Source organism: Vigna unguiculata, chromosome 11 (genome assembly GCF_037176805.1).
Source record: "Vigna unguiculata cultivar grain cowpea cultivar isolate G323 ecotype 2 chromosome 11, ASM3717680v1, whole genome shotgun sequence".
In the NCBI taxonomy this organism is placed as follows: domain Eukaryota; kingdom Viridiplantae; phylum Streptophyta; class Magnoliopsida; order Fabales; family Fabaceae; genus Vigna; species Vigna unguiculata.
The window spans coordinates 29455183-29480744 of record NC_140802.1 but is presented as its reverse complement, the minus strand read 5'-3'; the positions used below and the strand labels follow the sequence as shown (position 1 = coordinate 29480744).

General features: G+C 30.0%; 2 protein-coding genes and 1 pseudogene across 3 annotated transcripts; 2 read left to right on the top strand and 1 right to left on the bottom strand.

Annotated features, from left to right (window-relative positions):
- On the top strand, positions 1-14999 carry LOC114170161 (uncharacterized). Its single transcript, XM_085669324.1, has 21 exons — positions 1-45; positions 164-529; positions 4152-4206; positions 4383-4447; positions 5178-5445; positions 5544-5640; positions 5723-5792; positions 6291-6445; positions 6543-6657; positions 6754-6933; positions 7024-7101; positions 7184-7339; positions 8443-8532; positions 9184-9424; positions 11068-11124; positions 11214-11387; positions 11477-11538; positions 11611-11691; positions 11925-12010; positions 12093-12939; positions 14727-14999. The coding sequence occupies exons 1-21, from the start codon at positions 1-3 to the stop codon at positions 14997-14999; spliced, it is 3561 nt and encodes a 1186-aa protein (XP_085525450.1).
- A 177-nt stretch (positions 15000-15176) lies between these two features.
- Positions 15177-15764, top strand: LOC146881718 (uncharacterized). The gene has a single exon (XM_085669323.1). It carries the CDS (start codon positions 15177-15179, stop codon positions 15762-15764), a length of 588 nt encoding a protein of 195 aa, XP_085525449.1.
- Positions 15765-18750: 2986 nt separating this feature from the next.
- On the bottom strand, positions 18751-23289 carry LOC114169298 (G-type lectin S-receptor-like serine/threonine-protein kinase At4g27290; annotated as a pseudogene). Its single transcript, XR_014986314.1, has 7 exons — positions 21858-23289; positions 20660-20776; positions 20335-20474; positions 20051-20263; positions 19725-19962; positions 19504-19653; positions 18751-19271 (listed from the first exon to the last, which is right to left on the bottom strand). The product of XR_014986314.1 is annotated as a G-type lectin S-receptor-like serine/threonine-protein kinase At4g27290 (transcript).
- Between the last annotated feature and the right edge of the window lie 2273 nt (positions 23290-25562).

Below are 25562 nucleotides of genomic sequence, written 5' to 3'. Positions count from 1 at the left end.
ATGGAATCCATGCCCACACCACAATCCATACTTTCGTCAGAAATGGTTGGCGGATTCATTTCTATGTTTTTGAAAGACCATATATATTTTTTGATTCAAACTCATTTATTTTTGTTATTTATACTTATTTATTTCTTTATTGTTAACTTGCTAATCTTTTAAGGACTTTGGACACGTCGACCGAGTGTTCATAATACGCTATTGGAAGGACCTTGGTGCTAAATGGATCGTTGTTGATTACCAAAGTAATGTTCACCATGTTACTTACAACATGTATATTCACACTCCAATGATTACCCAAGGCTGGAACCAACTAAGATCTTTCTATGCAGATCATTCTGACAAGTTGCTTGTGTTAAAATACGTCAGAAATTCATCTTTCGTAATCCACATCTCTACACGTTTTGCAGACACACGAATCAAGACCAAGTTCCTCAACAATGTTGCCATCCGTCGTCCTCTCTCTATGTCGAACTTAATCCATTTTTCTGTTGAATTATCCACATACTACCGTCAAGAAAGCCACCTGGTTAGTTATGATTTTTAATATTATTTAAAATTTACATTCCTTTCTAATAATTAATATATCTTCACATTATTTTTTCAGTATTTGAAAAAAGAATTTGTGACTTATTTTGAAAAGAGTGGACTTTCTTCTGTTGTTTTACATGGTCCAAGGGGCGAAGTGGAGTGTAAATTGATAATAAGACCTAGGTCTGTTAAGATATGATCTGGCTGGAAAGACTTTTGTGCTCTTCATCAACTCTCTGTAGAGGATCACCCTGAATTTTTTTTTTGAAATTGAAAGTGAAAGAACAAGCAAAGATATCAAAGTTCTTTATCCATTTTTTTGGTATTAAAGTTGAAAATTTTGTATGTAATTTTGTTTGAACTTCTTATATATATCAATATATAAGAAGATTTTAATTGGACTCTTATTTTGTATCTAGTTATTATATATCTCAATATATAAGTTATATTTTATTCTCTTTTATTATATGTATTTTCTCTTTTTGTTATATATTTTGTTTGACTTCATTTTAGTCAATATAAATTATTTTTAATTATAATTTTAATTAATTAACATTAATTACCATTCCATATAAATTGGAAATTTAAACTTAAGTGAAATACAATAACTATTAGTTATTAATTATTATAATTAAAATCATATAACTTATAAAATAATTATAATCTTTTTCACCATTTTCATACTCAGAAGAATTTAAGAACAAATTTTATAGAAAAATAATTTTGAAATAACCGTTTACAAAACATTTTGTATTCCAACGCCTTAAAAAAGTGGTTCAAATTATCTCCAAATCAACGTGTCAATCAGTATTCAAATGCATTAAATTTCGCACTGCTCGAGATAATGATGACTAAACTGCTCTATCATCTGCTACACGTTATAATTATTAAACCTTTTCATATTCCAATACTAAATACCAAATCGCGAACCAAGAAATGTTTCATTTTTTTAAATTTCTTTCCATTATGTTTTTCACTTCTCAAGATAAAATTAATTGCACTGTCTACAGTTATCAACACTTCTCAAGACGATAATCATGATTGCTCTACGTAATATTATTATCACTAAAATGCTTTGATTACCGCTACCTCTCTTCACATTCAAAGAACGTTGCTACGTCTACAATTTACAACTTATCTTCTTTCAAGGATACTCATCTAGGTTCATCTGTGTATATCAGATTTCCAGAAGTGCTTCTCCATTACACAAAGGTATGCATGTTTAAATTTTACATTTTTATGAACAACACGCTTTTATGACCTATGCTTTTGTTCATCATCTTCTCTGTGTCATCATCATCATCATCTTTTTTGTTTATAATCTTCTCCGTTTCATCATCACCATCTTCTTTTCCATTACAGAAAGATTTATAAACTTCTCTATCATCTGCCACACGTTATGATTATTATTGTTTTTATATTCCAATATTAAATACCAAATCGCGAACAAAGAAACAATTCATTTTTTTTTTAAATTTTTATTCATTATATTTTTCACTTCTCAAGATAAAATTGATTGCACTGTCCAAAGTTATCAACACTTCTCAAGAACATAATCATGATTGCTCTACGTAATATTATTATCACTAAAACGCTTTTATTACCAATACCTCTCTTCACAGTCAAAAAACGCAGCTTCCTCTACAATTTTCAACTTATCTTCTTTTTGTCATACTCATTTGGGTTCATCTGTGTATATCAGATTTCCATAAGTGCTTTCCATTACACAAAGGTATGCATCTTTAACTTTTACATTTTTATGAACAACACGCTTTTATGTTTCATCATCTTCTCTGTTTCATCATCTTCTCTGTTTCATCATCATCATCATCATGTTCTTTTTTTATCATATTCTCCATTTCATCATCACCAACTTCTTCTACATTACAGAAAGGTATTAATGTTAAACTTATACCTTTTTATGAACCACACTTCTCTTCATAGTCCACATAAAAAAATATGTTTCATGATATTCTCTTTTTCATCATCATCATAACCATCATCTTCTCATTTCATCATGTTCTCTGTTTTTCAATGTCTTTTAAATATTTTATACCATCTACTTAGATGATGACGACACAATGCATACTCGGTGATCAATCCATACTTGCGAGCAAGTGGAAGGGTGAATTCTTTACTATGTACATCGAAGAACATGTTTTTTTGAATTCATTACTTATAAATTATTCACCATTATTCTTCTCTGTTGAATTTAAATAATCTTTTGTTGATGAACTTTCTTTTTTGTCAAGGATTTTGGTGACGTCAACCGATTGTTTGTCATTACATTAGGTCGTGAACTGGGTCCAGTTTGGACTATTTCTGATAACAAGGGTCATATGCACCATGTTACCTTCAACATGGATATTTATAATCCGAGGATTACTGATGGCTGGTGTGATATAAGAAAATTCTATCACTTAAAACCACCAAAACTATGTTACTTAAGGCATACTGGAAATTTTGTTTTTCAAATACACCTTTACGATCACTGTTCAGAATCAACTTTGCAAAAATTTCAAAGTCATGTTCGATCAAATCTTCCACTCACAACGTCAAAATTAATTCACTTTGAGTTCCGCCTTTCTAAATACAACTGTAAATCAAGCTCTCTGGTGACGTTTCTTACCTTTTTTTTTTTTAATTTGTATACCATTATTTATGTGTTCTTTTTATCTTCGCTTTAATATAAATTAATTTATATTTCAAATTATTTAATTTTATTTGTTTCCGCAGGATTTGAATTCAGACCTATGTAAGTATTTTCGCAATAGTAATTTCTCATACATTGTGCTTTGCGGTCCAAAAGCAAAAGTGCAATGCAAGTTGTTAATTAGAGCTAAATCGGTGAAGATAGGAAGTGGATGGAAAAAGTTTTGTCAACTTCATGGACTAGAGGAAAGAGATATAATACTTCTTGAGGTTGACGGTGAAAAAGCAAACAAGGATATGAATGTGCTGCTTAATAGATATGAATCTTATCATGGCCACTGAAATCATCCATGAACAATATTATTTTAATGAATTAGTAATCTGTAATATTTTGTAAGAATTATTATAGACTTTTATGATATTATATATATATATATATATATATATATATATATATATTTTGGTAAATCCAACTTTTGAAATATGATATAATTGTAACTGCTACACATCTTCTTCTATATACCAATATCTTTGCCAGTTAATTCATGTCAGAGACCAAAATGTCATATCATTGATTTTGCCTTTTTAAAATAAATATTATATTTTAAAATATAACACCAGAATTTATTTCATATACATCTCATTTATTAAAATTTCAACAAAAAGTTAATATAATGTTAAAAAAGTCGATTGATATGACTTTTGCATTGCTCGAGTACCTTTATTCATTGTTTCCACATTTTTTTCTGATGTACTAATCCCTCATATCATTACCTTTTTTATGATACGAATATAATTTTTTAGAAAATTTGATATTAGACATTATTAAATCAATGCATCCAACACATTTGTCTTCTCCATGAAGTTTCTCGCAGTATAGGTATGTCATCTATTTTGTTCTGATCAAGTATATTGTGTACTACACTTTTTTGTTCACTTTTTGTAGAATTTAATTAATTATTTTTCAGCCAAATGAATTTTCTCTGGCAAGTCTGGATTCATACAAACCATCTTCCACCAAAGGTATGTACTTCATTTGTTTTTGTTAACAAATATAGTAATACAAGAACCCTAGCAGTTCATATGTTCTTTTGTACAGATGTAGGGTTTGTCCATTTGTTAACAAATTCTGAAAAAACATCTTCGCACATTTCTTCTTTCTTAAAATTAATTGTTTATACAGCCATACTTTTTTGCAGATCTTCATTGTTTCCATATTAGTGATTCAATTAATGGTTCACTGCTCAATACATCACGCCAAGAGGTAATGTTTTCATTTAAAAGTAAGTTGTTCATGGTTCATCTTCATCAGAATGCTTTTTTTATTGATTTTCCATTTCTATGAAACTTGTGAATAAATCAATTGGAACAGATTACTGGTTTCTGACATCAATAGCTATTTTTTGCAGTTTTCACCAAAATATGTTAGTATGATTTCTGTAAACGTAGGTCAAAAGTTTTTATTTCTATTAACATCTCATGTCTATTACTCCATGTTTGCAGATTATTTAATGCTTTTGTACTTCTTGCTTTCTTTAACCATTTCAAAGTTTTTAATCCAATAACATATGAACCTTTACTTTTTCAAAAATTGCCAAATCCATGTTATCTTTATTCCTTAGCCTTCTTTTACTATCCTTTGACCAAACAGATATATATTACTCTATAGCTGCTTTGAACCTTTTATTTATTTGTATTTGTTTTATTTTTCTGAATTAAATCTTTTTACATTAATTATTATCTTTTGTATCTGAGTTTAAATATGTCACCAATCTAATACTCACTTTTTTACTTTTCATTTCTTCAATATCGTTGTGTTGAGTTCAACATGTCTCTCTATGAAGTTCAAAAGCAAAGTCAAAATGTCCTTTTTCCATGGAGTTGGTGATTCAAGACAAAGAGGTTATTATTCTTCTAATTCTTTACCATCATTGTTATGAACAAAATATGTGTATCTTGAACATCTTTATATTTATTATATTGAGCTTTTTCAGGGTTCTAAAATACATGCTTCCATCAGACGTACTCTAATTTACAAATTTCAGACTGAAATTTCTGAAGGTCATGTTTATGCCATCCAAAATTTCAGTGTTGCTCCCAATTCTGGAATATACAGAACTACGCACCACCCTTATAAGATTAATTTCCAATTTGGTACAAAAGTTAGTTTGCTTCATGGTAACTTGGTTCCTGATATGAAACCACAATACACACCTTTGTCCTTATTGAATACCACTGAATTTGATATTGATTATTTAGTTGGTAAGTTAATATTTTTAGTTTTTCTACCATTCATATTTTTTAGTTATCAACAATTATTTTGACCTTATATGATATCACATTTATTAATTTTTATTTAGATATCTTGGGATTACTGGTCGGAGTGGGGACTGAAAGAGAATTGCAAGTTGATGGAAAGACAACAAAATTAAATGTCATTGCAATAGAAGCTTATGGGTATTTTATTTCTATGCTATACTACATACCTTTTTATTTCTGTTTAAATAATGATTTCACATAACATTTATTGAATGTTTAGGTTTCGAATAGAATGTACTTTGTTTGATATTTATGTCGATGAATTGAATGTATTTCTTTCAAGTGGAGAAGTACAAAATTCTGCTATAAGTATAGAATTTGTGAAAGTCTAAACTTTTCAAGGTAAACTTCTGTTATTACTTTTATACATTTGTTATATTACAATTTATTCCATGGTACTTTGACATACACTATCTTTTTAAATTTAGATAAGGTTCAAGTTCAAAATTGTAAGTTCTGCACTAGGAGGCATCTGAACTAAAATCAAGGTAATATTCAAATTATTCTTCATTTTTTTTCAAACTTTATAATTTTTTATTTAATCCATTTTTGTAACTTTAATTTCTATTTCACATAATGTTTGAGAACAATGAATCTCCCTCTCAAGGATTAACGCAACTCTCTTAGACTTTGAAACATACTGTGGAAGAAGACTTTTTAACTCTTACACCTAGGACGACCATTCAAGGTCTTAAAGATTGTAAAGAGGTTAGAATGACTTCTAAATTGTTACATGAAATTTTGTTGTTCTCAATACCTATTTTCATTAATCTTTTTTATATTCAAAGGTTGCCACTAACATATTGTTTGGAACCATTAAGCATATTTTGGGTGAGGATGACTGGTGGTATACGGCTTGTGTTTGCAACAAAGTTGTTTATCCAGATTCAAAGATGTTCTTTTGCGAGAAGTGTAATAAGCATGTTATAAAAGTCTTTCCAAGGTTAATTTTACCTGTATTAAACTTAATGTCCATTTACATATATGATTATAATTTAGACTTTTGTTAATTAATACTATTATCTATTTTACAAATATAGGATTAAGATCCGAGTTATTGACTCATCCGATTCAACCACATTTGTGCTGTTTGATAGAGATGCAACCACCGTTTTCAAAAAAACTTGTGCTGATATGTTAGATACTCATGATAAGGTATACTCTTCAATATATCCACTTATATATATACATACACAATGACAGTTGGATAAATCTTTGAAAATATGATATTAAATTATTTTGTTATCGTAGATGAATGCTTCTGGAAATTTGCCTAAGGAGTTTGATGAGTTAGTTGATAAAAGTTTGTTGTTTAAAGTTGAAAGTAGGAACGATCAAACGTTCAAACTTGAACAATCTTTCAGAGTGAAGAAAGTATGTCTTGATGATGATATAATTCAGAAGTTCAATGATTCTTCGATGAAATCTGTGGTAATATATAATTTCAAATATACATTTTACATTCAAGATTTTACATATATTTAAGTTCTTAATCATTTAATTTTCTATACCTTTTTGAAGGATGTTTATGCTGGCAATGGTGAGTTTAGCAGGGAAAAACAACGTGTAGTCAATGAGTCCACTTTTGATATTGCAAAGGTATAGAAATTTCATAAATTTTAATTGTTTGTTAATGACGTATTATTTTATTAATGTTATTTCTTTTTAACGTGTACTATAGGATTTATTAGTCAGATTTACCAAAGAAACAATTGAGTGTAGATCCCAATCTCCTGACTTAATCAAAGATATTGCAACGAATGATGATGGTAACAGTTCACTTAAGAGAGAATCTGCAAAGAAGACTGCATCACTTGAATCCATCGAAGAAGATAATGTTCCATTGAAGCTGCTAAAAAGAAATATTAAGAAGGAAAAATCAGTTATTTGATATATCATTTTAGTTTTAATATTTGAAGACAATTTGTTTTATGTTTGACAATTTAGGATTGTAATATGTCCACACATGGGTCTGTCTTTAATTTCATTTAAACTATAACTTTGATGTTAAATTTTATGATAACTATATTATGCTTTTATTATGCTTTTATTTGTTACAATTTGTATACTTTTATTTTTTTCATCCACTGGTATGTAAAATATTGTTGACATTTTTCAAGTATTGTCAACAAACTTGACTGCCAGCTACATCAAAACTTATCAAAATTGATCTTATTTTTTACCATCAATTCATGAAAGTAGAATCAAATAACTTTTTTCAAAAAGGAATTTAGAAATTTCAATTTATTAATTATATTTATTATCATAAATGACAAATATCTTTTTCTTCAAAAACCGAAATTAAAAATGGTCATTTCTTATTTACATTCCTTTTCATAAATAATATATATATGGCAAACCAATTAAATGTTGACACATTTTAAGTTCTGACAACAGAATTAGCTGCCATACACAAATTTGAATCATTTTTCTTTGTAATGGTTACTAAGTTTATTAAATAATTTCCATTTGAATTTTTATATAGATATACATGTAAAATTTAATATTTCATAATTTTAGAATCAATTATAATATATTAACTTACTACGTCAATTTATATTCGATTGATCCTAATATATATATATATATATATATATATAATTTTTGTTGTTACTTTATTCTATCAACCATATTTAATATTATATATAAATATCTTAATTTTATTATATATTATATTATATTATGATATTATTATATTTATAAAATCTTTTATAACGTAATATCTTTATAAAGTTATATTGTGTTTTTAATCGTCTGCTCGTTTTTCCAAGTAATAATTACATTATTGTTTTGAAATCTAATTGTAATCGTCCCATCTTTTCATGTGAGATTTTTCTTCTATAAATATTCATCTCCATTCTACCATCAAAATCAAACTTCAAGATAAGTTCAATCATATTCTCCATTTTTCCAACTCTATTTCTACTTTCATTTTGAAAGTCCAAGCAAATGGAGAACAACTTCAACGAAGAAGAAGTTATTAATAGAATGAGTAGGTACCAGTTCTCTATTATTCACCTTCAGGACGAGGTACGTCTTTGGTAAATATTTGCATACATTTTTTGTTTTACAAAAAATCTTCTACTCTTCTTATTTGTATCACGAATTTCAAACGATATCATCATTTTGTCTTCAACTAATCTATGTTGTTGTTAAAAATATTCTATCTTTGGAGGTTGTTGGGTTTGTGGATCGTGCATTCGCCATTCTTTATGATCATGATCTTGATTGTCAATGGACTTTAACAGATGTTGAAGGCAATAGATATGTCGTCACTTATAACAAGAATTTACAGAAACCAATGCTAATTGGAGGAAGGAATGATTTAAGGGACCTTTATCAACTACACGATAACCACACTATTTATTTTGGATATGTCGGTCATTCTTGCTTCTACATCATTGTTTTTCCAAGTAAATGCAAACCTTTATCTATTGGACATTTTCTTAAAAGACTTCAAGCAGATGAACCACTTTTCAATGGACCGAAGTTGCATTTTTGCATATTTCTGAATCCAAACCAATGTCATGCTAGCCATCTGGTGAGATTCATTTCAGTTACTCGGTGGATGTTTATTTGATTTTTATATTTATGTCTTCTAATTCTTTTAAACAATTTAATCCATATCTTAAACTGATTTTTACTTTATATTGAATTCTTTAATTTCATTCAATGTGTTAGGATTTGCCAGCTGATTTTGGCAATTATCTTCGTCAAGGAAGATTTAAAAACATTTTTCTTTATGGACCGCGCAAAATAGTGAAGTGCAAACTACTCTTGAGAAATCATCCAAAGAAGTCTAAGAAAATAGGAAGTGGCTGGAAGGAATTTTGTATTGCTCATGGATTTGATCAATCTATTGACTTGGTGTTTGAAGTTGACCAGATGAAAAGCAATCAGAATGTCAAAGTGCTTACATATTGTAATTTTTAATTTACAGTTTGTTTTATGGTGTTATTTGGAACTGCCGAGTATAAATAGTTTTCTTTTCATGTCTGCTACTTAGGTAGTTGTCAAGCTACAAGTTTTTATATTTTCAACAATGCATATGTATAGTTCTATTTTGTTATTAATGAAATTTCTTTGAAGATTGTCTCAATTTCTATGAATGCCAATAAAAAGTTTATTCTAAAACTTTAATTTATCGAGTTCAAGTGAGACATATTATAATTTAATGTAACATAATGAAATATGTTATAATTAAACATAATGAAATATATGTTATAAGTAAACATACATGTATGGATGTATGTTAGTTTAGTATGTGAAGACACTGATTGTATGTTGTACTATATATTGCAGATACTTGCTATGAAACTGTCCTCTTTGTTGTACTATATATAGTACTGCATAAAAAAGATGTGTTGTAGTACCTACATAAAAAACAAATGTTTTGTTACTTGCAAGAACAAATCAACTATGAAAGAAGTACTATATATATGAATGATTCTCATCTATTACCACTCAGCACTGCATGCTCTTTCTCTTTTTAATCTTTGTCTACTGCTAAAAACTTTTTGTAGTCTTACAAGTGCTTCCTATCACAATTACAAATATTTTTCTTTCCAAAATGGTGATTAGAGGTACACTTTTCCAAAATGGTGATTACAAATAAAACAGAAAACACTTTTTCATCCATTGAGTCAACTTATCTTTGTTTTTGCTTATTCCATTGACACCTTTGAAAGTATTCCATATGTTTTTTGCTGAAATGGAGGAAAACGATTGTAAAAATGCAAGGCTGAGAAGGAAGTTGGTGCTACAACAAAGGTTGAATGCAAGAAGTAATCACCATTCATGTAATTTCTAACATCTCACTTGAATCATTTGACTTTCGAATGTGTTCATCAAACATTTATTTACAAATTCTGCATTTTTATGTTTATATCTTCTTTGCAGATTACAAAGAAGAGAATGCAAGAAAAAAAAATCAAAAATTGCCAACTATTCTTCTCAAAGTATCAAAATATTAGGTTTTCTTTTTATAATTATATTTGAAAATCTTTATTTGGATTTTAACTTGACAACATAGATTGATAATCAAATATCTTTGCTGTGTTAATGACAGATTAAAGAAGTCAATCTGAAAAATTATTCCAGAACACTATCCAAAGGAAGCCATTACAAGAGTTGGATCTTAGTAAGTATTATTTTTTTAATCTATTTCTTTACACATTGTTCTTACATGAATGACTGAAGTATGGTTGTTTATTGTTGCACATTCAATGCTGCTACAATAATCATTTTTCAGATCTGCAAAACAACAAGAACAACCTTCACAATATTAATTCAATATTTCAGACAACAATTGGTAAGTTATCTTTGTTTGTTTTTCAATATTATTAATGCAATATCATTTTAAGAAATTATAAACAAATCTTTATTTCAATGCAGTGCTTGAAAACAATATATCAAATTCTTCCACTGCTTTAGTTGAAGATCCAATCCAAATAAACTTAATGACTTCACAATACTCCTTTCGGTAAATTTCTACATTCATCTTTATTGTAATTGGATGAAGATGACAAATTTTAAAATTCTATTAATGTTTTTTAATGATTTTAGTTGTTAGCAATAACATTCAGAGAAATTATGGACAAAATAATTACAATTGCAGTGCAGGTAAGTAGGTTCTTATTCACATATATAAACGTTCATACTCAAAATGCCAATGAATGTAACATAATTGTTTTAATAATTCTTTTCCATAGGTGGCACATCTCAAGTTGTAAATGATTCATATTCTGTCTCTAAAAATAAAGTTGTCAAATATCCTTTTCAAGTCATACAATCACTTCAGAACAGATTCACTCTTGATGAAACACCAACAGAACAACATTGTTCAGACACAACAAATGATGATTCAGCAACAATAACACATGAAGGTAATTCAGATATTGAATTCCTAACTTAGTGATGTCAATAAATACATTTTTTAAATGATTACTTACTTCTCATTTTACTAATATTGTAGGAGATAGTACAAGTACTACAATTACAAACGAATTGTATTGCAAAGGGGAGTTACAAGGTAATGTGACACATAATTGTACATAATTTCAGAGATAAAATATGCATTTCAAGCTAATGCTTTATGCTGATGTTTAGAACTACTCAATATTGGAGACCCTTGCTTGGAATGCCAATATTGTAAAGCTGAACTGTGGTATGAAGAAAAAGCAGAAAAAAGTAACACATCAAAGGAAGTTCCACTATTAAAAAAACCCCCTAATCTTCTTGAAGGTTTGTTAAATGGTGTAGATCATAGAAGCAAATTATTTTTAAAGAATATAAGAGTATACAATAGCATGTTTTCATTTACTTCAATTGGTGGTAAGATAGATACTTCAATGAACAATGGTTCTGCTCCACCACAATTTATTCTTAATGGACAGAACTATCATCGTATTGGAATTTTATAGCCAGAACATGGATCAAAGCCAAAGTTTGCACAACTTTACATATATGATACCGAAAATGAAATGAGTAACAGACTGAAGCATTTCAGGTTAGTGAACAGGTCAAGTAATTTGCTTAAATGAAATATTTAAATACATATGTTCACATGTCTTTTCTTTATTATGTTTTAGGTCTAACAACAAGGAATCTGATATAGATCAATCATTGGTTGCTGATTTGATTCAAATGATTGACACTCACAATGTTCTTGCTAAATCTTTTAGAAGAGTAAGAAAATTGTCATTGCAACATATGGAATCAGATTTCACACTAAGACTATTTAGAGGCAGAAACAAAGATCCTAGAGTCTACAACACATCATCATGTGATGAAATAGTTGCTCTAATAGTAGGTGATTTTGGTAATATGGATGTAGGCAGAGATATAATTGTCAAAAAATGTTCTGGTGAATTAACAAAATTGCATGAAACTCACACAACTTTCATTCCACTGCAATATCCTCTCATGTTTCCATATGGAGAAGATGGTTATCAAGAAGATATTCCAATAAGAGAATCTCATTCAAGAAGTAAATCCAGGGTGAGAATTAGAATTTCGTTGCGAGAATTTATTGCATTTAGAATACAACAAAGATCTATAGAACCTAGAAATATTGTGAATGCATGCCGATTATTCCAACATTTTTTGGTTGATTGCTATACAATGGTGGAAGCACAACGATTTTCTTTCATTAAAGCTAATCAAAAGTTAATTCATTCTGATATTCTTAATGGATTACAAGAGGCTGTTAATAAAGGAGAGACAAATCCTTCTTTAATTGGAAGACGTATTGTACTGCCTTCTTCATTCACTGGTGGTACAAGATACATGTTCAACAATTGTCAAGATGCTATGGCAATTTGTAAAAAAATTGGATATCCTAATTTGTTCCTTACTATAACATGCAATGTCAATTGGAGCGAAATAAGAGACTTTGTTTTAGCAAAAGGGTTATCACCTTCAAATAGACCTGATATTGTATGTAGAGTCTTCAAAATGAATCTGGATGAAATAATGATAGATTTTAAAAAAAATGACTTCTTTGGAAAAACCACTGCATGTATGTTCTATACGAAGTATTATAAATTATATCAATATTTATTAAATTAGATTTTTAAAACTATTTTATTTGTTCTGTTATATATGCTGGAATGTACACAGTAGAATTCCAAAAGAGAGGTTTACCTCATGCACATATACTTTTATGGTTGGATGGAGAAAGCAAATTTAAAAATTCAACTGATATTAATAAAGTAATATCAGCTGAATTGCCCAATGCGGGTTTGTATCCCAAATTGGAAAAAGTTGTAGCAAGTTACATGATTCATGGACCATGCGGACCTGCCAAATATAATTCACCATGCATGAAGGAAGGAAGATGTTCCAAATTTTATCCTAAAAAAATCACATCTTCAACTTCTATTGATGAAGATGGATATTCATGCTATAGAAGACTTGATAATGGTAGATTTGTTGAGAAGAATGCAATTAAGCTGGACAATAGAAGTGTTGTTCCTTACAATCCACCACTTCTAATGAGGTATCAAGCTCACGTCAATACAGAGTATTGCAACAAGACCAATTAAATAAAATATTTATTCAAATATGTCAACAAAGGTCCTGACAGAGCTATTCTTAAAATAAGTAACAACTCTGCACAATGTGACAAAGAAACCATTATTGATGAGATCAAGAGGTATTATGATTGTAGGTATCTATCACCATGTGAAGCCGCTTGGCGAATATTTGCTTTTGACATCCGTCACAGATGGCCTCCTGTTCAGAGATTGACATTCCATCTTCCTGGCCAACAATCAACTTTGTTTAAAGATGATAATGATATTAATGTGATCTTCAACAGATACGAAAAGGCTAACACAATGTTTCTAGCTTGGTTTTAGGCTAACAAAGTTTATACACAAGGAAAAGAATTGACTTATTCTGAATTTCCAAGCAAATTTGTGTGGTTTGCTAAAGAAAAAGAATGGAAGCCAAGGAAGAAAGGCTACAACATTGGTAGACTTACTTATATTCCTTCGGGCTCTGGAGAACTTTATTATTTGAGGATATTACTCACCATTCAAAAAGGTTGTATTGATTATGAAAACATTAAGACCATTGATGGGAAACTTTATGAAACATACCTAGAAGCTTGCTATGCTTTGGGATTGTTGGCTGACGATAAAGAATATATTGATGCAATAAAAGAAGCAAGTGAATTTGCTTCTGGGTATCAACTTAGAAGATTATTTGTTACTTTGTTGTCCATGAATACAATTTCTAAACCAGATATAGTTTGGAATTCTACAAGGAGTATCTTATGTGATGAAATTTTGTACCAAAAAAGAAAGGAGATGAACTTACCAGGTAATTTGTATTGTCATTTATTTAATTGAATATAAATATAACTTTTAATTGCATTATTTTGTTCATGCAGGTCTTGAAATTGAGACCGTTGAATTACAAAAAATTTGTCTCATTCAAATACAAGAAATGCTAATGTCAAATGGTAGATGTTTGAAAGATTATCCTTCATTACCTCAACTTGATATTTCAGATCTACATACATTCAATAATATATTTATTGTTGATGAGCTGCAATTCAATAAAGAAGAGATGGCAAAGAACATGACATTTTGTTTAAAGCACTGAATGATGAACAAATTCATGCACATCAGGATATCATGACAGTAGTTGTTTCAAAGAAGGGATGATTCTTCTTTTTATATGGCTATTGTGGTACAAGGAAAACTTTTATGTGGAAGACATTGTCAGTTGCTCTAAGAAGCAAGGGCATGATTGTTTTGAACGTAGCATCAAGTGGAATTGCTTCTTTACTACTTCTTGGTGGAAAAACAGCACACTCTACCTTCTGCATCCCACTGTTAATTAATGATGAATCAACTTGCAACATAGCGCAAGGTAGTCTCCTTGCTAAACTTCTGATGGCAACCAATTTGATTATTTGGGATGAAGCACCAATGATGAATAAAATGCGCTTTGAGGCATTTGATAGAACACTAAGAGATATTATGTGAAACGTTGATGATGCCAATAATGACAAACCATTTGGTGGCAAAACAGTTGGCTTGAGAGGTGACTTCAGACAAATTCTACCCGTTATCAAGAAAGAATCTAGGTTTGATATCATCAAATCAGCAATCAACTATTCAGAGTTATGGAATTGTTGTAAAATGCTAAAACTGTCCAAGAACATGAGATTAAGTACTACAACAAACAATCAAACAGCCAATGACATCAAAGAATTTGCTGATTGGATATTGAAGATTGGAGATGGACAAATGGATGTAAATGAGAATGGTGAGTGCATGGTTGAAATTCCAGAAGAGCTGCTGATTATAAATACAGATTTACCTTTATTGTCATTGGTTGAATTTGTCTATCCTCAATTTGTCATTAACATGATGAAGCCTAATTATTTTGATGATGGAGCAATCTTGTGCCCAACTAATGATTCTATAGAGCAAGTAAATGATTTCATGTTGTCTTTATTAGGTGGTGAAGAGGTGACTTATTTAAGTTCAGATACACCTTGCCAATCTGATGAACAATATGAAGTTCAATCTGAATGGTTTACATCTGAATTTTTAAATGATATCAAATGTTCAGAGATACCAAATCATAAACTCAAGCTGAAAACAGGTGTGCCAATTATGCTCCTGAGAAATATTAATCAAGAGAAAGGTCTTTGCAATGGCACAAGATTGCAAGTCAACCATTTGGGAAAAAATGTAATCTTTGCAACTGTAATTACTGGAAAAAACATTGATGACAGGATTTAGTGCCATCTGATTCAGGGTTGCCTTTCAAATTTCAAAGAAGACAGTTCCCGATTTTCTTATGCTTTGCAATGACGATTAACAAAAGTTAAGGACAAACACTTTCTAGAGTGGGCCTTTATCTTCCACAACCTGTATTCACACATGGCCAACTATATGTTGCTATTTCTAGAGTGAAAACCAAAAGAGGATTGAAAATACTTATACTGGATCAAGATGGAAATGTCACAAACACAACTAAAAATGTTGTGTACAAAGAAATTTTTGAAACTCTTTGACAAAGAAGACATTATAGGTATGTAATTTATAATTTTGGTTTTAATTTGAAAGTTTGTATAAATATAGATGAACTTATTTATGTTCTGTTCTGCAATGCAGGATCTATTGCCTAAAATCCAAGACTTACAAGGAATATCATGCTAAAACAAAGGTTGAATTAAGAAGTAATAAAAGTTGTGTACAAAAGGAAGTTATGAAGTAGATTAACAAAAAAGACATTATAGGTATGTAATTTAGTCTTCTTTTATTGTTTATTTTTTTAAAGACATTATATTATAATCATATAGGTTATTAAATATCTCAAAACCACTTGCTATTACCAAAAATATTACATTTAAAACAACCCGTGCGTTACATGGGTAGAAAGACTAGTATATATATATATATATATATATATATATATATATATATATATATATATATATATATATATATATATATATATATATATATATATATATATATAACTTCAAGTTGAGAGATTCATTATCATTTCAAATCTTTTATAAGTAAAACTCTCTCTCGGTTAGGGTGTCAAAATAGATCGTCGTTCGAGGACCAATTAGAATTTTAACTCACTTGTGTCCGGTCCCTTGTTGGTTGATCCATTTTGTTTTTTTATTTTTATTTTTTATATTAAAAATTAAAATTAAAATAATTAAAAAGATTAAATTTTCTAAAGATGAGAATTAATCATCATCTTTAAAATTTTTAAAAAGATTAAATTTTTTAAAGATGAGAATTAAAAATTTAAAATTAATCATCATCTTTAAAATTTTCGTTCTAATTTTAAACTAATTTTAATCCTAAATCCAAATATTTAATAAAAATGTGAATTTTAATAAAAACATCATTATAACATTTATATAAAAATTAAGGGTTAAGTATCTTTTTAGTCCCTGAACTTTGGTCAAAAATTGGAATTCGTCCCTGGTCGAAACTTTGATAAATTTTGGTCCCTAAACTTTAAAAATGAATGAATATAGTCCTTTTAACTCAATTACGTTGACTTTTTTCAACATGTCGAATGTGTTTCATATTAATATTGGAGTTGTTTATGCCGTTTGACACATTCTCGACTCAATATTTACTGAGAAATCCATTCAAAATCTAAAAAAAAGTTAACAAAATTGAGTTAAAAGGACTATATTCGTTCATTTTTTAAAGTTTAGGGACCAAAATTTATCAAAGTTTTGGCTAGGGACGAATTTCAATTTTGGATCAAAATTCAGGGACTAAAAACATACTTAACCCAAAAATTAAATTTGGTCTCAATTTGGAAAAGGACAAAATTACTCCATTTAAAACAAAAATTGGGACTAAAATTGAACACAAATAATGAATACAGGAACCAAATTGAATATAAAACATTAACTCTGACACGTGACACGTTGTTGGGTTAACATGTGAATATATCTTTTTTAAAATTAAAAATGAAAAACAAATTAAAAAAATTTAAATAAAAAAAAACAAAAAAAAAAAACAAAGTGAGATGTAGCAAACATTGTTCGTCACCATTAATTATTTAAACGACATTAGTAAAAAATAACCAAATTGAACAAAATTGATTAAAATTAGAACTTGATTAAACAAAAATACAATATTAGGATTAAAATGACAAAACTAAACAAAAATAAGGACCAAATATATATTTTAACCATATTCAAGTTTCATAAGTTTGACAAGCAGTGGACAAGTCAGTGCATTAAACAAGTATACCAAAGGAACCACCAAGTAAAAGTGACATAAGTCACTAGACAACCCAAGTAACTAAATGACCTAAGGCCTAGATGACTTGGGCTTTAGATAACTCAAACAGTAGAACTCAATACATCAATTTTCCAACGTATACAACTTGCCTGAGAAAGAGTAAAGGCTATATTCAATGCCCCCTATCTAGAGCCATTTGCACTATCAAGAGATACTTTTAGAAAATAACATATTACCTAATCGTAATAATGAGGTGAAATGTTTTTTATGTTCCATGAGTTTGGAATACAAAAGGATACATACATATCCTAATAATCGTATATTGTACAAAGATGAATTTGATGTATTGAAGGTGTGTCCAATATGTGAGTTATTGTGGTTTCGGTAAAAGTTGATGGAAGTAGTCTTTGTTGGTGAAGAAACATATGGTCCCCTCCTAAGATGTTTTGGTAGTTTTAAACCATTGTCTTTGTCTAGTTCTACAGATAGCTTATTTTAAGGATCTTCTTACTTGTTTACCCTCATTGCCTTACACACTTATATGCACATTTTGTGTACCCAAGGACTTAGCACATAAATCTTTGTCCTTACAATCTCTTCAACAAAATAAGTTTTCGTCATTGAAGATGTATTTCCGAGGAAAAATCACTTTCACCATTTTTATACTTTTTCTTTCAGTAAGCTTAGGTGTTGCATGCAACCTTGGATAAGTGAACAAAAGATGGGGGTATAAAATGGAAAAGTGAAAAGGTGCTGCTTTAATGTGGAATATTGAAAGAAAGTAAAGGGCGATTGATGAAGAATATAAAAAAGGGTGCTCTTTATTTCAATTACCTTGGCCATAATAAAATAATTGAAAACAAGAAAGTAAACAAATAATACTTGGTGAATGACCATGAACAAATTTCAAATTTAAATCAAACATCTCAAGACAACGGTGATTAATTAGACCAGGTTTTTTCAAACATATTTTGTATAAAATATCAAACAACTAGGGTTGGCCAAATATACATTTTATGTAGCATAAGTATCTGTCCAAATATCATATTTATCTATGAATAATAACAACGAATAATAACATGTCATGATTCTAAAATTGTTATCTCACAATCAAACTGAATAATATTCTTCCAGACATGTATAATAGTACTTGTAGAGATTGTCGGAAACTTTTCTATTTTCCATACCATTTATTTTATTTTAAATCATCTATCTTGCCTCAAGCAATGTCTCAGACATTTCGTTGAGAGAATACGCATCCAAATTTCTTGAAGAAGAATCTGTCATGGTTGTCAAATTATTTCTTCCTGGGTAAAATCCAGGTTGACTTGGCTCAGGCAATAACTTTTCACTGTTCAACATTAAAACAACTGAAGATATATTTGGCCTATCCTCTGGTCTATGTTGTACGCACAACAAACCAATATGAATATATCTTAATATTTCAGATGGACCATCTCCGGTATCCATTGACTCACCCATTAATTCCATTGGCCTTTTTTCAATCCATAGTCTCCATGCCTATGAAAAAACACATGAAAACTATTAATAGTTGTTAAAAGATTAATTTTAAGTTTAATTTAATATTTCAAAATTTGTTTATAATATAAGATTTGTACCTATTTATATATTATAAATTGATTTTATATCTTATTGATGTGAAACTTCCGACCATAAATAATTTTATTTTCCATATCGAAAAATACCAACAAAAAAGATATTCGGTGTTTATTAAATGTCATTTTTAACTTACATGTCCAAGAAGATTTAGCTCATTGTGTGGGTCACGAAATCCTCTATTCTTCCTTCCAGTGATTATCTCTAATACAATTACTCCAAAACTGAATACATCTGATTTAACTGAAAATATCCATGCACAGCATATTCGGGAGGCATATAACCACTGCACAAAGAAGCATTATTCATAATTGTATGTAAAAGGGGTAAGAAAGAAACAAGTATAGAAAAACTTACTATGTTCCCATCACTTTATTTGTGTTAGCTTCATCTTGATCTTGGTTAAATGTCCTAGCAATACCAAAATCTGATATTTTTGGTTTCATATTGCTATCAAGAAGAACATTACTAGTCTTGAGATCTCTATGAATGATATTTAGTCTAGAATCTTGATGAAGATAGAGAAGTCCTCTAGCAATTCCATCAATAATTTCAAATCTCTTAGCCCAATCTATTGATGTACTTCTTGTTGAATCTGAGAAAATTCGCCACCATGTTAGCATAACTGTCTGACGGAAAATATCACAAAAGTTGGAAAAATTAGATTCTAACAAAAACCCCACCAAAAATAAAGTAATCCAAGCTTCTATTTGGCATGAATTCATATAAATTAGTAGTCTTTCATCTTGGTGAATAGAACAACCAAGAAGCTTTACAAGATTGCGGTGTTGAAGTTTTGCAATCAGCAATACTTCATTCTTGAACTCATCCAAACCTTGTCCCGAAGTTTTAGAAAGCCTCTTAACTGCAATTTCTTGTCCATCTGGTAATATTCCCTGACAATAATTTGAAAACATTCAAGTTATTTCTGTGTGAAGATATATGATAAGTAAAATTTCATTCATACCTTGTACACCGGTCCAAATCCCCCTTGTCCCAATTTATTACTCTCAGAAAAGTTATTTGTGGCATTGGAGATGTATAAAAAGTCGAATATTGGTAAATCAATGTCATCCTTCTTATTCTTGTCGTTCCAGTAATTTGTTTCTGCTACTTGAAATTGTATCAGATCTTATGCAAAACAAAGATATAATTGAAAATAATTTTCCGTAAAGTGTAACAAAATTAATAGAAATGAAGATTAGTTGTTATTACATTCCATCACTGCGCAGTTTAAAGTAAAATATAACACAAACTACACTGAGGACAATATTTAACTATGATGAGTTCACCTGTTTGCTTGAGTTTATTCCTCTTAAGGCAAAGTATGGACCCAAATACTACAATGGCAATGATGAATACAGTGCAGCCAAGTATAATTCCTCCTATCTTACTGTTGAAGGCGTGATCTGAAAGATTAAGAACATAACCAACTAATAATCAACAAATACACAATTACACATTGGATCGTTCACAAAACATATAAATAGAAACAGATATATATATATATATATATATATATATATATATATATATATATATATATATATATAAAAATTCTTGTACAACTTAACCCTGGGAACGTCATAATACATGTTACTATTTTGTAGTTGATTTCAAAATCAATAGGGTGAAAAGGAAAAAGGAATAGAGCAGAATTTGGGAAGGGGCGCACCGCGTTCTCAGTTTAAGTAATGAAATGAAACGATACACAAATTGATTTTCGTTAATCTGACCATAGAAGGTACTTTTTGTAGCACAGTTAGTAGCGACAGATTGTATTATTTGTATCTTAATGGAAAATACTATATTAAACCTACCCTACTATATGTGGGGCATACTTATTTCATTCTTTAAGACTTTCTTTTTTTTTGAAAGAATGACATAATGTTTGCCTTTGGAATGATAAACTTTTCGGATGGTGGGATCAACCTATTTTGTAAAATTAGGTTCAGATTTACAAAATCATCCCACTTAACTTAGATTATTTTTCTACACCTTTTCATACATTTTTTCTTTTCTTTCTCAATTATTTCCTTTCATTCTTTATTAATCATATACATAAGTGTTGAGCCAGACATTTGTATAACTACAACTAGGATGACAAGAGAACAGGGTGGGTGTGGTCCCTACATATGCATAATATGGGTAACTTAACATCCGTACACATACCCTCCTTAAATGTTTAAAATATTAGTTAGTTAAATAGTTTAATAAAAATATATTAAAAAATTAACAATATAAACATAATATTATTAAGGGTTTAATATTAAAAGAATATATATTTTCTTTTGTTTTAATATATAAAAAGAAACTATGATTGGGTAAATATTGAGTTAGGGTACAAAATAATAATTAGATAAATGTTGAGATATGTTGATTCAATGAAATTGAGGATTGTATTTCTCGAAATACAACTGTTTAAATGAAATCACAGAATTAGGTTACGATAGAATTAATTAAGAATGAATTGTAAAATAAAAAGCATACCTTGCAATTTTGAAGCTGTAATTCGCAGATAAAAATCCTGTCCATCCTGTGCAAGTATCCTGAAGTCAACAATGTCATTAAACCATTGCAAGCAGCCACTTCCATTGGCACTGATATCCAATTGAGCATAGGCAGTACAAGAGCAGTTGCTCAAGCACAATTTCTGGCACTCATCAAGACTCATTCTCTTATCATACCAAGATGAAGATGTGTCTGGCAATTTCATTCCCTCGTACTTCTTAAAACTATCTCCCTTGTTGCAATCTAGAGGTATAATTCGATCACAAGTTGAATCTGCAACGTTCGATCGGAATCCACTCAAACATTCACAGTGTTGATTTGCTCCACTCACATTACAAATAGTGTTCGCACCACAAATACCATATCTCTCACACTCATCAAATGAACCCGTGTATGGAGTATCCCAAATTTTACTCTCATCTGACCATATTAAACGCATTTGCAATCCTTGTGGGACCAATCTGCTTCTCAGTTTGGTTGAACTATTCAAGAGTTGAATCTCATAATAGATTTCATCTTCATTCATAACAAAAAGGGATTTGGTTAATGGGTGAGTTCTTTGTCCAGGTACTCCTGTTACTCTAACACCATTCCAAGAGCCTGGTCTAAAAACTATGTTATCATTAGAATCCTTTGTGATAACTAGTTGAGGAAGACCACGAGTATCAACACCAAATGAAAATTCACCTGGAGTAGGATCGTTGAGGGATTTCCAAGATCTTAAAGCTCGGTAATGACCAGTTTTCAAGTTCATTCCAAGTTTCATTCCTGGAAGCAAAGTATCATCTGGGTAATCAAAGCTTTGCCATAAGAAGTTATTGTGGCCATCTTTCACAACCATGTTTCCTGATTCCAACAACTCCACAGCAACTGGTTTGCTTGGAGTGTGTGATGCATTTGAGGACCATATTTTGGCTCCTGTGCCACTTTTGATGCTAAGAATTCCTTGATCACGGTCTAGTTCTAACACTCCGGAGTGGTCTTGAAGTGGTGTTTCTTTGTTGGCCACCCAAACAACTGTTCTTGGGGATATGGTTTTGTACCAAATTCCAAGGTAACGGCTACCGGAATTTGCAGGGCTGAAGAATCCTGCTTCAAAGGTTCCGTTTGTGGAGACAAGAGTTACATTCTCATTCGCACCATCTTTCAAGGGTTGGGTCGGAGTAATCATCTCCAAAGTGGAGGACATGGATAACAGAGAGAGGAACGAAAGGCACACACCAAACATTTCGAAGCTCTCCATTGATTTTGGTACGATTTCTATCACAAACAATGTTGTTCGCTCTGAACTTGGTACATAAACAACGAAGACGAAACAAGCATAACCTAGGATACGGTCAAGAAAATTGAAAAAGTGAAGACTGTGTTTATTTGTTGTTAGTTTTGTGTGACGCACTATAAAGACAACGCTGAATAAATATGGCTATTTATTTCTCGGGGTAGGTGCGGGAATTGATGAGAATCTTAATGCATTAACTCAAACTGGTAATTGTGGATTTGAACCAACTTTGCTCATAATTCTATATAAAGTTCTCTCTAAATCGATTTTACAAGTAACTGAAAAATGGTAATGAGCAATTAAAACAAATTGGACCACCCAAGAAGTTAGTGCCATTTAATTAGAGTTTGACAAACTCTAATCTACGAGATTTTCTGCCTTAAAAAGTTTGAAAAGAAAAAATCGAGAGACTGTAACTCAATCATTACTCTTTAACACTCAGAACTTTTTTAATTGGATCGTAGATGTGAAAACGCGCAAAATGTAAGAGATGATAGATTTGAATCGGGTATTTTAAACTTTTGAAAGTTATCACATATCAATGTCTTTATAAAAGTGATTTGATGAAGTTTTAATTGATAAACACACCTAAAGCCATTTTCTTAAGAGTAGCCTTTGATGAACATCTCTTCAGATGCAACTTGAAGCTGACAGATTCACTACCATTTCAAATCTCTTTTCTGTAAAACTCTCATTCTGTAGCTTCAGAATAATAATATACAATTGAAAGAGATAAATATAAAGTGAGATTTACACAATAAAGAATTATATTCTTTATGTTTTGATAATTACTTTCCCGTATAATAAATAGTATGTATGAGTAGTGGCGGAACTTGCAGGAAAAACTCAGGCCAAATTAAATTTTTATATATAATTTTTTTTTATTTAGAAAAAAAAGTTTTTAATTTTATTCCTCATTTTTTTCTTAAAATAAATACACATAATAGTAAATTCAAAAAAATATGACTATTATTTGCTATTATATCATTATACTAAACTATGAATATCATTTTAAATCAGCCCTTTGTACCTCATCAATTTGATTTAGTGTGTATTGTCAAAATTGAACATGTTTTTTCTGAATCGCGTTGATTTTCATTGTCTTGAATTCTTGATTCTCATGAAAAGTTTAGTTAAAATATATGCATTTTTTTCATCTTTATCACAAACCTTCTTCTTTAAAAAAAGAATCATTTTTTTACTCTTTATCAAATCTTTCTAATATAAATTTATGACACCTATTTAGAAAAAGATAAAATTTATATTCAAAAATCACAATTATCACAATGCAAGACATAACAAAACTTATACAACTTTAATTAAACAAGCAACACGGTATAAATTCAAAACTTAAAGAAAAATTTACCATAGGCAGCAGAAAACATAAAATCCTTAAACTTCATAATTAACGGTTATAATAATTTGGGAAAAAGTATAATTAGGGTTCATACCAATTTCATAAAAGAATCCCTAAAATCATAATTAGGTTTATACTCATTTAAGATAAACTTAATTTGGAAATGGGAGTTGTTGGGGTCCAACTATACCAGGGGATGATGCAGACGACACTCATCGATGTGAACTATATGTTCTGCATGGTATAGGGAAGGCACTAGTGGCCGTGGAACAAAATTTGAGGCAGTCACTATTCTTCATGGTATGAAGTTGGCAGATGATGAGGTTAAGGTCACGGTAGAGGAAGTTATTATACCAGATGCTTTAGTTCTTGTGCCAACAGATGAGTTATATATTATGGCACAAGCATTTCAGTCTTTCCTCACCTGGCCTAAAGATTTAGTTGGTTCTATTTCTGACCCTTCGGTATGGATCCCCAAACTCACCTTATAGTACTCTGCATTTTAAGTTTACATGTTATTTATGTTCACAATCAAATTATTTTTTCCAGGTAATAATAGTCGCATGAAGTGGAAAGTCATGAACAAATGAAGATTCCAATATCTTTGGACAATCCTCTTGGTGCATTACACCATCTTGCTGACATCATTAGTGATAAGCCGATGGTAGTTCCATGGGATTCTGATGTATTTGGGAGAGATAGTGACATCCCAATTTACCTCCATAAGCAAGATGTCTTAGAACTTGCGTCGGGTACAAAAGAACTGAATATTACCCTTATTCAGTTATGGATGATGTAAGCATCTAAACTATTCATTATGTTTAATTAATTTATCTAGTAACTTATATTAAATAAATGTTTTTGTCCAGATATATGTTTAGTGTCAGTAACAATATGGGGTTGAGTGATGTATATGGGTTCATAGAACCCCAACTCACTCATGTAGGCAATAAATTTGATGACATTCAAGCATACGTCACCCAATGCTTTGGACGAGGGAAGGAAATATATTTTATCCCTTATATTTCTGGGTAAGTGATAAGTGTGA